The following is a 12,500-nucleotide window of genomic DNA, read 5'->3' on the forward strand; positions in this document are numbered from 1 at the left end:
AGAGAGAGAGAGAGAGAGAGAGAGAGAGAGAGAGAGAGAGAGAGAGAGAGAGAGAGAGAGAGTGAAGTCCGATAGAGACAAGTAGTTTGGAAGATGGACAAGCATTAAAAGCCTCGCCAAGTTGGAGTCGGCTCGTCAAACTCTCCATTGCCCTATTTTCACAAAACTGGGTTAAGCTTTCACCCGCATTTTATCTCCCATTCCCTCATTATAAGAGCTTGACTTTTCCCACTTCTTTTACTTGGCTATCTGAATATTCCATGACTTTTGTTCTTCATTCCATATTCATACGGAGTCTCAGGTTTACTCTATAAGTGTGTATAACTTACAAACTATCAAGAGGGAGGTTTCAGGATATAATTTTGGATGATTTTTTTTTTTTTTTTTTAGGATAATTGCCATTTGGGACTCTTTTTTCGACTGTGGGAATCTTTAGGTACTTAAACATTTTCCGGAAGAAGATTTCAAGACATTTTTTTTTTTTACAGATCTCTTTTCGGACTTTTTTTTGGGGGGAATCAAACATTTTTAAGAGGGATGTTTCAAAGACGTCTTGTAATTTTCGATATTATTTTTGGACAACTTTTTTGGGGGGAATAGCATTTTCAAAGGGCGTTTTTTTTTTTTTTTCGCCGTCTTTTAATTGCCCTTTGTCAGACCACACTTATGTAAGAATAAAGTTACTCCACTGGTTTCTGTTCTTCCAGGTAACGCTTAAGTATTCTCTCATCAATAACATCAATAACGATCTTTGCTCTCTCGCGTCCATTTATTGTCTGTGCTCAGCGTTTGATTCTATATGGGGTACGGGTCTCTCTCTCTCTCTCTCTCTCTCTCTCTCTCTCTCTCTCTCTCTCTCTCTCTCTCTCTCTCTCTGTGTGTGTGTGTGTGTGTGTGTGTATGTGTGTGTGTATGTGTGTGTGTATGTATGTGTGTGTGTGTGTGTGTGTGTGTGTGTGTGTGTGTGTGTGTGTGTGTGTGTGTGTGTGTGTGTGTGTGTGTGTGTGTGTGTGTGTGTGTGTGTGTGTGTGTGTGTGTGTGTGTGTGTGTGTGAGACGAAAGACTCCACCTACTCAGAAATATTAAACGGAGTGCAGTCAAGTTATATGCTTCATGATGTCCTCTCCTTTAAGTGACAGTACTTTCTCTCTCTCTCTCTCTCTCTCTCTCTCTCTCTCTCTCTCTCTCTCTCTCTCTCTCTCTCTCTCTCTCTCTCTCTCTCTGCTCTACCACGCTGGTTCTGTTGCTGTATCCTCACGTTTCTTTCACCAATACTTATCCTTAATAGCTTCTAAATGTCACGCTTTTTTTACTCATTCTGCGATAAACTTTATAGAAGCGGCAAGTTGAGCGAGTTTTCATACCATTTTTTTTATAACCATACCTGATCTTCGTAATACGCCAAGAAGGAAAAGAAAGAAATGTGATCGATTCATACATTTGAACGATCTATTTACCTACCTGCTTACACAGTAAACACACACACACACACACACACACACACACACACACACACACACACACACACACACACACACACACATACACTGTAAGCTCTCCTACTACTCAAGTTTTAAGTGGTTATCAATAAAGTTTCCTACAGTTTTTCTTTTATATTAAGTCTCCAATGTCCTCCGAATCTGAGACCTTTAATGGTACGAGGAAGCAAAGGGAGAAAAGGAGGCCGGTGAAGAGAGAGGGAGAGGTAAGATAACGTGAGGCAAGTAACGTGTAAGAATAGGAGGAGGAGGAGGAGGAGGAAGTAAGACAGAGAGGACGTACTCTTCATTAAGCGTTAAGATGATGATGATGATGATTAATTCTGCTTGTCCTCCTGTCTAGTTTTCGTCTAATATTCTGCCAAGTTTGTTCAGGTTTTCTTTAATATCGTGGCAAGTTTCGTCAATTTTTGTTTTACATTATGGTAAGTCTGGTCAGGTTGTCGGACATTATAGGGAGTTTCGTCATAAGAATCCAAGATCAAAGTATTCCATAGTAGGTTACTGTTTCTAAAATAATATATATATATATATATATATATATATATATATATATATATATATATATATATATATATATATATATATATATATATATATATATATATATATATATATATATATATATATATATATATATATATATATATATATATATATATATATATATATATATATATATATATATATATATATATATATGTTCCTTACTGTGCTGCTAATAATGAATGCAACAAAAACATGTATTACTATTGAACCACTGGCTTATCATTATCATTACTATCATCACCACTTCTTCGCAGTACTACAAAGGAGTCCATCCAGGTGTGGGTATTGCGCATATAGGTTAATCTGCTACGAATGCTCTTTTCTTGCGTCCTCTCAAAATATTCCCCCACATATTCGTCTGCTGGGTCCGTCTCTCGCCTCATTACTTTAGGTGAAGACATTAACTTCCCCGTGATTGGTACTGTCCTCTCCTCTGCTGACATGTTTACTGCTCAGTTGGTGATGCTTGGAGATTAAAGTCCTTTATCAAGATTCCCAACCGTCTTATGCATCTTATCTCGAAGACCAAGAGTTATAATGCAAAAATAAAGGTGTAGCTACATGAGGAAACTTAGTAGGAATGAGTGTGAATAAACAGAGTGAATGAAATCTCACAATTCACTCCTTGTAACTTTTCATTGATTGTAAAATGTCACCATGATTATTAAATTCTGCAAAGACTATCAGGAATTTTTCTGAATTTTTGAGAACTTCGTCTTCAAAAACACCCTTCTGCAAACATGAAAATATCAGAAAATTAGGAAAATACATTTTTGACCTCACTGACGACTTATTTTATTCTTTATTTTTCGTGGGAAGTGAGGCAAAGAAACTACACCTCTCACCCCTTCAGAGCAGCATGCAAATCCCAAACCGCCTCTCACCTTGTTCACGTCCTCACTATGGCCTGATTTTACGACGTAACTAACGAGAGGGCGACGTGAAGCAACACCAACGCCCTGGCAGCAAGTAGGTCACAGGACGGAAGAAGGATCGTGCTAAGGAGACACTTTAGGTTAGGTCAAGCAGGGGAGGAAGGAAGGAAGGAAGGAAGGAAGGAAGGAAGGAAGGAAGGAAGGAAGGAAGGAAGGAAGGAAGGAAGGAAGGAAGGAAGGGAGGGAGGGGTGGTGTAGTGATTCGTGAAGTGAAATATTATAATGTGTAATAGTTTTCTTGTCATTCTCTGAAGCTAAATAACAATGGTGGTGATATTAATTCACCTCTCTCTCTCTCTCTCTCTCTCTCTCTCTCTCTCTCTCTCTCTCTCTCTCTCTCTCTCTCTCTCTCTCTCTCTCTCTCAGACGCTGAAAAAAGACAGAGAAGCATCAAACATTCAGAGCAGCTCACTTGATGTATACTGGTAATCTAAACACAGGCAGCATTCCTTCCACTCAGATCCTGCCTTGCACTCCCTCCGCCTCTCACCCGCAGTGGCAGCTGTTAATTCCTCGTCTAAACAACCTGAAATTGAGATCGCATCCTTTCACTGACTTTTTTTTTTTTTCGTGGAAATAATGATGATTGTTTATTTCTTGTCACGTAACGAAGGGGCGAAACAAAGGCTCCAATGCATACTCCAGAAGATAAATGATGGTTGGAGTAAAAAGAGTAAAAATGGGCACACTCACAGTCACAATCTCTCTCACACACACACACACACACACACAGCACAAGAGAAAATGGATAGCGTAGCCTCGCCAGTGACCCAGTTACATGTTGCTACAAAATTCATGACGCCTCTTATTCCTGCATCCTTCTTTTGTTTCGGAATTACTACTACCTTTGTGTGTCTTTCAAAAAAGTCCCGCAGCCTCAGTGTCCCTCCGCAGCAGTACTGTCGTCTGGTGCTATGTGTGTTTGAGAATTACAGCCTTAATGAATGTGACCTGGATCATCGCAGACCTTCAGTGTTTGCAATACGTTCCGAGAAGACTAGTCAGGCACGCTATTCAAGTACTGTGAGATTACTGATTCTCTCTCTCTCTCTCTCTCTCTCTCTCTCTCTCTCTCTCTCTCTCTCTCTCTCTCTCTCTCTCTCTCTCTCTCTCTCTCTCTCTCTCTATATATATATATATATATATATATATAAATCTGACGGAAAAGGACACCGGAAAATCACGCGCTATCAATGTCTGTCGAAGGTGAAAATGTAAGGAACAGACCAGGGAAGACTGACAAGCAGCAAAATGCCTTCATAACTTAAGCATTATTTAATACACGAATGTTGATCCACATGTACCACTTTCTTCTCTTGTATTTTGTTTTAGTATACATTTTTAAATACATTATGTAACAAATGCAGTGGAAAAATGTCCACCATGTATCACCTCGACTAAATCCGCCATGAAATAATCACAATCCTACATGCTGATTACATAACCACTGCTTAACTGTAACAATTTGTCTTTTATCATCAGGTAAGACATTGATAATTGATGAAGTTATTAATATGAGAGCATCGTAATACTTATGGATAACACGTCTAGAGAAATTATTGCACTTCTGACTTCTCAACCTGTATTCCCTTGACCACTCTGCCACAAAAATAAATAAATAAGAAATAATATATATATATATATATATATATATATATATATATATATATATATATATATATATATATATATATATATATATATATATATATATATATATATTAATGACAGAATTACTGATAAAAGGGAGGTTAGCAGTCGGGAAAATTAAGATTTGATTAAAGTTCCCTCATGAAAACCAACTTGTTCACTGTTTATATATATATATATATATATATATATATATATATATATATATATATATATATATATATATATATATATATATATATATATATATATATATATATATATGTTTTTTTTTTCATAAGAACTGAAACATAAATAAATGAAGCAGACAAGCAGTGAATGTCACAGGGGCCGCCACGAGTAGGCCAGATGGCTTCTTAGAGCTTCCCTTATTTATTATGCTCTTAAGCTCTTATGTTTATAAAAATTCTCAGTCACTCTCCTGTCACTATACTGTGTTCAGTGCGTCCTTCGATAAAATTTGGTCTTGGCGAAAAGTTAACATGCATTAACTTCACAAGACTATCAGACTGAAACGTCAATAAACAGAACTAGTATTCAAAATTCCTTGTCAATCTCCTAAGACTATGCTGTGCCTGTTTACTATATCTTCCTCTCCGATTTGCTCTTAACGTAAAGCTAACACGCAGCACCTTATTAGAACTTTAGACTCGGTAAGGTTATTCCTATCCGTGCAATAACAATATGTCCGCTATTCCTTGTCATTTGCACAGCCACCCATCCACCAGACAACTCCCCAATACCCCCACCCCCTAACACACGCAATTACCAACTAAGGAAAGATTATACAACAATCAGACAGACCCCTTCACATAACCACCCGCGCAGCATCAAAGTGCCTGAGGAAGTTGGCTGCCTTTTCTCTCCTCCCCCGCACTGCCGGCGCCGCCACGATTAGCGACCAAGATCCGGTGTGATAGACAGTGATATTAGGGGGATGTGCTGTCACCTTTAATTGTCTTTGTGTGTGTGTGTGTGTGTGTGTGTGTGTGTGTGTGTGTGTGTGTGTGTGTGTGTGTGTGTGTGTGTGTGTGTGTGTGTGAGCGAGCGCGTAACAGTGAGTGATATGTATCCGGTTTTCGAACTTTCTCTCTCTCTCTCTCTCTCTCTCTCTCTCTCTCTCTCTCTCTCTCTCTCTCTCTCTCTCTCTCTCTCTCTCTCTCTCTGTCACTTGTCACACTCCTCCTAATATATCATAATACATTTTCTCATACATTTTAACAATACAATATTGCAGTCAACACTCGCTTTCATTACTGCAACATGGCACTGTTTCCTTTTCACCTCTCCCTGCACGCGCACACACACACACACACACACACACACACACACACACGCGCGAGTGCCGCAACAACACACTCCGCCACGCCGCCACCCACACCAGCACATCCTCATCCTACACCTCCACCATTCTGTCGTCCTTAACACCTCGCGGCGACTAGTTACGTCATAATGGGAGACACTCTAACGTAGCGATCTCTGACGTCAGTAGCGCGGTAGCCAATGAGCGCTCACTTGTCACTATCACTACCCGTGGCGTCCAATAGGCAAGCGCTACGTCACGGATACGTCACACTCGCCGGGCCATTCATGGAGAGCGTGGGCCGATCTTATGACACACACATTTGAGGAGAGAAATTTTTGTCGCTCTCTCTTAGTTTTCGAAGTGGGGAATTTATATAACGTGTGATTCGTCTCTCTCTCTTATTCGTGTCGCTTAAATGATAATGATACTGGTAATGGTTATAAGATAGTGGTTATATTAGTGATGGTGATGATGGTGATAAAAATATGATAGCAGCACCATTAGTAGAAGTAATAGTAGTAGTAGTAGTAGTAGTAGTAGTAGTAGTAGTAGTAGTAGTAGTAGTAGCAGCAGGAGTAGTTGCATTAGTAGTTGCAGTAGTAGCAGCAGCAGCAGCAGCAGCAGCAGCAGCAGCAGCAGCAGCAGCAGCAGCAGCAGCAGCAGTAGTAGTAGTAGTAGTAGTAGTAGTAGTAGTAGTAGTAGTAGTAATGGTAGTAGTAGTAGTAGCAACAGCAGCAGCAACAGAAGCAAATGTAGGCCATTACGTTTCCATGCAAACTGTAATCAATACTTTTTCTATCAAAGAAGTCAAAATCGTAGCGAAGATGGAAACTCAGCCTAGGAATAAATCATTAGTATTAGAAGACTGAACTCCCTTTGGCCTAGAATCTTCATAACCTTCATGGTGATGGTGTGGAGGTTAGGTGAATGTAAGTTGATCTATGGGTGATGTGATGTTAAGATGATATGGTGACGATGTAGAGATGGTGAGGGAAGGTGTGGTGGTCATATACTGAGGAAGCAAAAGTTAAAGTGATTAAACTGTGGTGAGATAGTGAGATGCTGAAGTGATGCGGTGATGATAAGATGGTGAGGTAAAGGTGAGGTAGTAAGGTGGTGATAAAAATGTGAAATGATGGTGAAGTGATTAGGTTATGATGTGTTGATGATGTGATGCTGATAGTGATGGTGATGACGTGATGTGGAAGTAATGGTGAGATAGTGAGGTGATGCTGAGATAATTAATTGATGGTATAGTGGTGAGGTGTTGAGATGATAATGAGGCAGTGAAGAGGTGGTGAGCAGACCAGTGGACAGTGTGTTTATCTTTAATGTAATTATGTGAGTAATAAAGAGTACAATGTTTATAATTCCCTTTCATCCCCTTCACCGGCAAACTGCGGAGTTCTCTTCGAACCTGTTTCTGTGTTCCTTTTTCCTCTCATAACCTGAAAATTTCAAAAGAGGAGAATCAAGACACCCCAGGAAATAAAGAGTTCTTGGAATCTCCTATGACCAATTTCTTGGGACTGGAAAATAACAATATATTTTTCCTTTCATATTCTCAGCTCTTGGTCACACTTCTTGCTTCGTGAGAAAGAAAAATAAAAGGCGTAAGATTTCAAAGCAGGCAACAACAAATTAACTCATAATGTTGGTAATTACAACAGAGAGAGAGAGAGAGAGAGAGAGAGAGAGAGAGAGAGAGAGAGAGAGAGAGAGAGAGAGAGAGAGAGAGAGAGAGAGAGAGAGAGAGAGAGAGAGAGAGAGAGCTATGCATTTATATCATATTAAAAGAAGCTATATGAGTCAATAAGCATAAGTCAAAAAAGGCAGGTCAAGTGAATAATTTTTGTCCCTCACGTCTGGCGATAGCATGACTTGAAGGTTTCTATGACGTAGGACGGTGTAGAAAAATACGAGAGAAAAGAGAGGGTGAGGAAAGAAATAAATAAAAAAAAATGATGATCAGAAAGAAATAGGATGAGCAACAGGAAGAAGTTATGTATTTTTCCCCGAGAGTAAGTAGTGGTGGTGGTGGTGGTGGTGGTGGTGGTGGTGGTGGTGGCGGTGGTGGTGGTGATCGTTTTCCACTACTATTGCTACTACTAGTAAATATTATTATTATTATTATTATTATTATTATTATTATTATTATTATTATTATTATTATCATTGTTATTCTTCTTCTTCTTCTTCTTATTATTATTATCATTATTATTATTATTATCATTACTATTTTTTTATTATTATTGATATCATTATTATTATCATCGTTATTGTTGTTGTTGTTGTTGTTGTTGTTGTTGTTGTTGTTGTTGTTGTTATTATTATTATTATTATTGTTATTCTTCTTCTTCTTCTTATTATTATTATTATTATTATCATTATTATTATTATTATTATCATTACTATTTTTTTATTATTATTGATATCATAATTATTATCATCGTTATTGTTGTTGTTAATGTTGTTGTTGTTGTTGTTGTTGTTGCTCTTATTATTGTCATTATAACTACCATCTCCATCATCATTATTACCACCACCATTAATTTGCTTGTGTTGTGTTCTTGTGCTGTGTTCTTGTGTTACCTTCATCACCATCACCACCATCCAGCACTACCATCATCACATAACATTCGTCACTACCATCCCCATCATCACCACCAGTATCGCCAATTCCAACAGCAGAACTAGCAAAGAACATCCTACACACTCTGACTCTCCTCCCCATCCCTTTACTCCTTGCCTGTGTTTCAAGGACCACCTCCCGCAGCCGCGAGACTACGAACTTTGCGCAAAACACTTGTAATCACAGGTTCGTTACTCAATTTTGTGTTTGGGAATTCATTAATAAGTCACGTGCCACCTCGTAACGTTACTGCTAATTGCTTCCACCTCTAACTCCCTTAATTGGAAACACACCTGATACGCAGTAGAGAATTATGTAAAAATAGATTGATAATGAATAGTGATGGATAAAAAAATGTCAGAGAGAGAGAGAGAGAGAGAGAGAGAGAGAGAGAGAGAGAGAGAGAGAGAGAGAGAGAGAGAGAGAGAGAGAGAGAGAGAGAGAGAGAGAGAGAGAGAGAGAGAGAGAGAGAGAGAGAGAGAGAGAGAGGAGGGGGGATAAATTATATTTCCTCATTCGTTTCTTTTCAATGTGAACCAATTAGACTTTTTATATGAGGACATTCATCATTACGTATCTAATCACTACCCAGGCTCCTGATGTTCTGGTGTGAGGGGCACAAAAAATGTCTCGTCTGCCGGGAAGCTGTCTGGCGAGGAGGACGAGGTGGGGCAGCCCACACCCTTCTGGCCGCCTCAATACACTACACTGGCGGTTCCGGGTTGCGTAATAGAGAGCCTTTCCTGATATCTTGTAGACGTTCGTTATTTTATTTCTTACGTAAACTCATTATCCAAAACAGATCATGCTACGGTTTTTTATGATTTAATGTGTAACTCAAGAAAAGTGGAGAAATGGACAAAAAACATTATGGTTTTTCAATACGGAAAGACTGACAGCATTTACAGAAGAAGAGCAGCATAACAGCACTAAACTTCAAGTAACAGAAGTTAGTGCTTTTCCAAAAACATACCCCAAGGCACATATATCTCTATTCTCAAATATTTCCAAGACTTTCAGGTAGTTTTAACAAGCTCTAGTGGAGGTTATTAGTGTTTTCAAGGATATCTCCGTAATTCCAGGTTTGTTAAAATAAGGATTTTGTAACGCCAATAGAAAAATTTCCCACGAGAACCCAAACAATGATCTCTGTAGCCTTCAGAATTAGTCCTTACTAGACTAATTATTTACTCGTGTGGTAGGAACTGACAGGTATTATATCATATTTTACTCAATATGAACATTTGCATTCTTTAAGGCAGGAAGATAGATAGGTGTGTTTCATACAAGGACTATCACGAGTAGAAATGACGGCTTCTTGCAGCTTATGTTATGTTATGTTATGTTCTTATCATAACGCCAGTGAGATACATTGTCTTAATTCATGAAAAAAAAATCATCCCCCAAGCACAAACTTCATCTTGGTCTCTTAGATCCACCCACGGAGACCACTAATTCTGCAAAGGGCAAAATACTTCAGTTACCCTGCAAATGAAAGCTGATTCTCTCTGCCGCAGACTATCAATGGCGGAAGATTAAACAGAGAGAGAGAGAGAGAGAGAGAGAGAGAGAGAGAGAGAGAGAGAGAGAGAGAGAGAGAGAGAGAGAGAGAGAGAGAGAGAGAGAGAGAGAGAGAGAGAGAGATTGATGTTGTGCATGCACGAAGGCAGCGTTTAGCAACTCACACTCAAGGTAAAGAATGTTAACATCCTATCAACGTACAGATAAACACGCACACACACACACACACACACACACACACACACACACACACACACACACACACACACACACACACACACACTTGCAGCATTCATAACAAGTTCTCATTGATAACTCTTCCATGTAGATTATCAATAAAAGATTAAAGTTTTGTGTACTTGTTAATCTAACCGTATATTTATTCTTTCAGGGTCTTCCTACTAGAGGACCTACTGCCATGGAGGGTCCCAACGGCTCTCCTGAAGGCGATGGCGACAGCGAGGGCAGCGTGCGAGGAGGCGTGGAAGGGAAAAAGAACAACAGCGCCCCCTGGACTAAGACGCCGCGGGGAAACGCCGAAATTGAGGCTGACGGAGGGGAAGGCGGTGAGGGAAGTCCGGTCATTCGTCTGCTGGTGCTTGGAGGTCACGCCGTCGGAAAATCAGGTAACTCATCTGATATTTCAAAGCCAGCTTATAATTTTCGTCACTTGAATCATAGAACTTTGTAGCATTTATTTATTTATTTATTTATTTTTATATTTGTCACTAAAATCGAGGGGCATTTACTGTTCTATATTAGAGCCAAAGGATAGGGCGCCTTTAAACAGTCAAAAATAGCGCCATAGTTAGGTTTTCCATGACCGAATATCCAACAGGCTTCAAATAACTTGTTCTTTATATAGTAATTGATTCGGAACACAAAGCATTTCGACAACGTGTGGGCGTCTGGAACTTCCATGCAAATTGCTTACTCCTCTCTCCTGTGATACAAAAGCTACTTCCCCCTTTCCCTGTGCCTGTGGGTATATCTGTTGTTTTTCTTTTAATTCTAAATAAAGTTCAGACACGTCTAAATACAGCTCAATCCATATCTACACTCAAAGCCATGTCCAGACAACAGTTACAGAGAAATTTCCTTCTTATGTAATAAAACCTGCTTCTACTTCCCCTGTGCCTGTGGAAATATTTGCAGTTCTTTTTTTTTAAGTAAACTTCTGACACGTCTAAACACAGATTAATGCACAACTTTTATAGATAAATCTCCTTCTGTGTTTCCTACTTTTCCTCTGCCTGTGAGAATGTCTGCTACTATTTACTACCAGACAAACTTCTGACGCGTCTGAACACTGGTTAATTCATACGTACACTCGGCGCCGTGCCCAGACAACTCTTACATAGAAAGATCAAGGAACTCCGTGCCAGAGTACCAGACTCCTTTGATGGTACATTCCGTATGTCTACCGCACAATATTTCCCTTAACTTAATTTACCGAAAAGTCTCAACAACCGGCAATCACCGTAATAAGGCGACTAGACAGACACCATACAATCACGTACCCACGAGATGAGCCGCTACAGCCTCGGTATATTTCTAAATTGTGTCACGGCGGTGCGCAGTGGGGCACAAAATCGCGGCTTTACTTTAGTACGATACAGACCCCACAATTTTCCGCGCCACCCTGTCATTACCGCACCATTTTCTCATTCCAAATTCTGAATTCGTAACACCAAATTTTATAAGTGATAATATGGATCGCCTTCAATTATACCACCTTGCTAGATGTGAGTTAATCTGAGGACGCTTCCTCACTTATCCATCCCCGCCTTCCCTATTTACCGGTAGTGAGGCAGCAGACGCCGCCGCTCCCACTCTATGAATATTACACACCATTTTTCATTACTCGTCTCACAGAGTCAACCAGTCGGTAAGGGAAGAAATTTCTCCCCTGGCATTACCGCATCAAATCTTGTAGCGTACACCGACCCACATGTGTCGTGGGGCGTGGGTACGGCGGGGCAGCGATGGGGAAGAGGAGGAGGAGGAGAAGGAAGAGAAGGAGGAGGAGGAGGAGGAGGAGGAGGAGGAGGAGGAGGAGGAGGAGGAGGAGGAGGAGGAGGAGGAGGAGGAGGAGGAGGAGGAGGAGGAGGGGGAGGTGAAGAGTACTCCATCTCTCTCCAAGCACAACCATTTGCCCTGACGCAAGCGGTGATGACAAACCATTAACACTTTTAACTCATCTATTGACGCTGTGTTTACATATGCGTCTACCTGCATGTATGTGTGCGTGTCCTCAGGTAATAAACTCGGCAAAAAATTACTGGCATCCCTCCGTGTCATAATTAGTGTTTACAGCTCTACGTGTCTTTCCTACACGAGGATTTAAACGAGGACAGGTCTAAGGCAGTGTTTCTTTTCTGCATTATACCTTTATCTGTCTGTGCACA

At 40.0% G+C, this 12,500-nt stretch overlaps 1 protein-coding gene across 1 annotated transcript in view; it reads left to right on the forward strand.

Moving 5' to 3' along the window:
- The window catches only part of LOC135114246 (uncharacterized), a 79,431-nt gene that overhangs the window by 48,256 nt on the left and 18,675 nt on the right, over nucleotides 1-12,500 (forward strand). The window contains exon 2 of the mRNA XM_064030047.1: nucleotides 10,484-10,718. Within this exon, the coding sequence (XP_063886117.1) occupies nucleotides 10,511-10,718 (208 nt within the window). The 5' untranslated portion in view covers nucleotides 10,484-10,510. The remainder of the gene's footprint in view (nucleotides 1-10,483; nucleotides 10,719-12,500) is intronic.

Source organism: Scylla paramamosain, chromosome 27, assembly GCF_035594125.1.
Source record: "Scylla paramamosain isolate STU-SP2022 chromosome 27, ASM3559412v1, whole genome shotgun sequence".
NCBI lineage: Eukaryota > Metazoa > Arthropoda > Malacostraca > Decapoda > Portunidae > Scylla > Scylla paramamosain.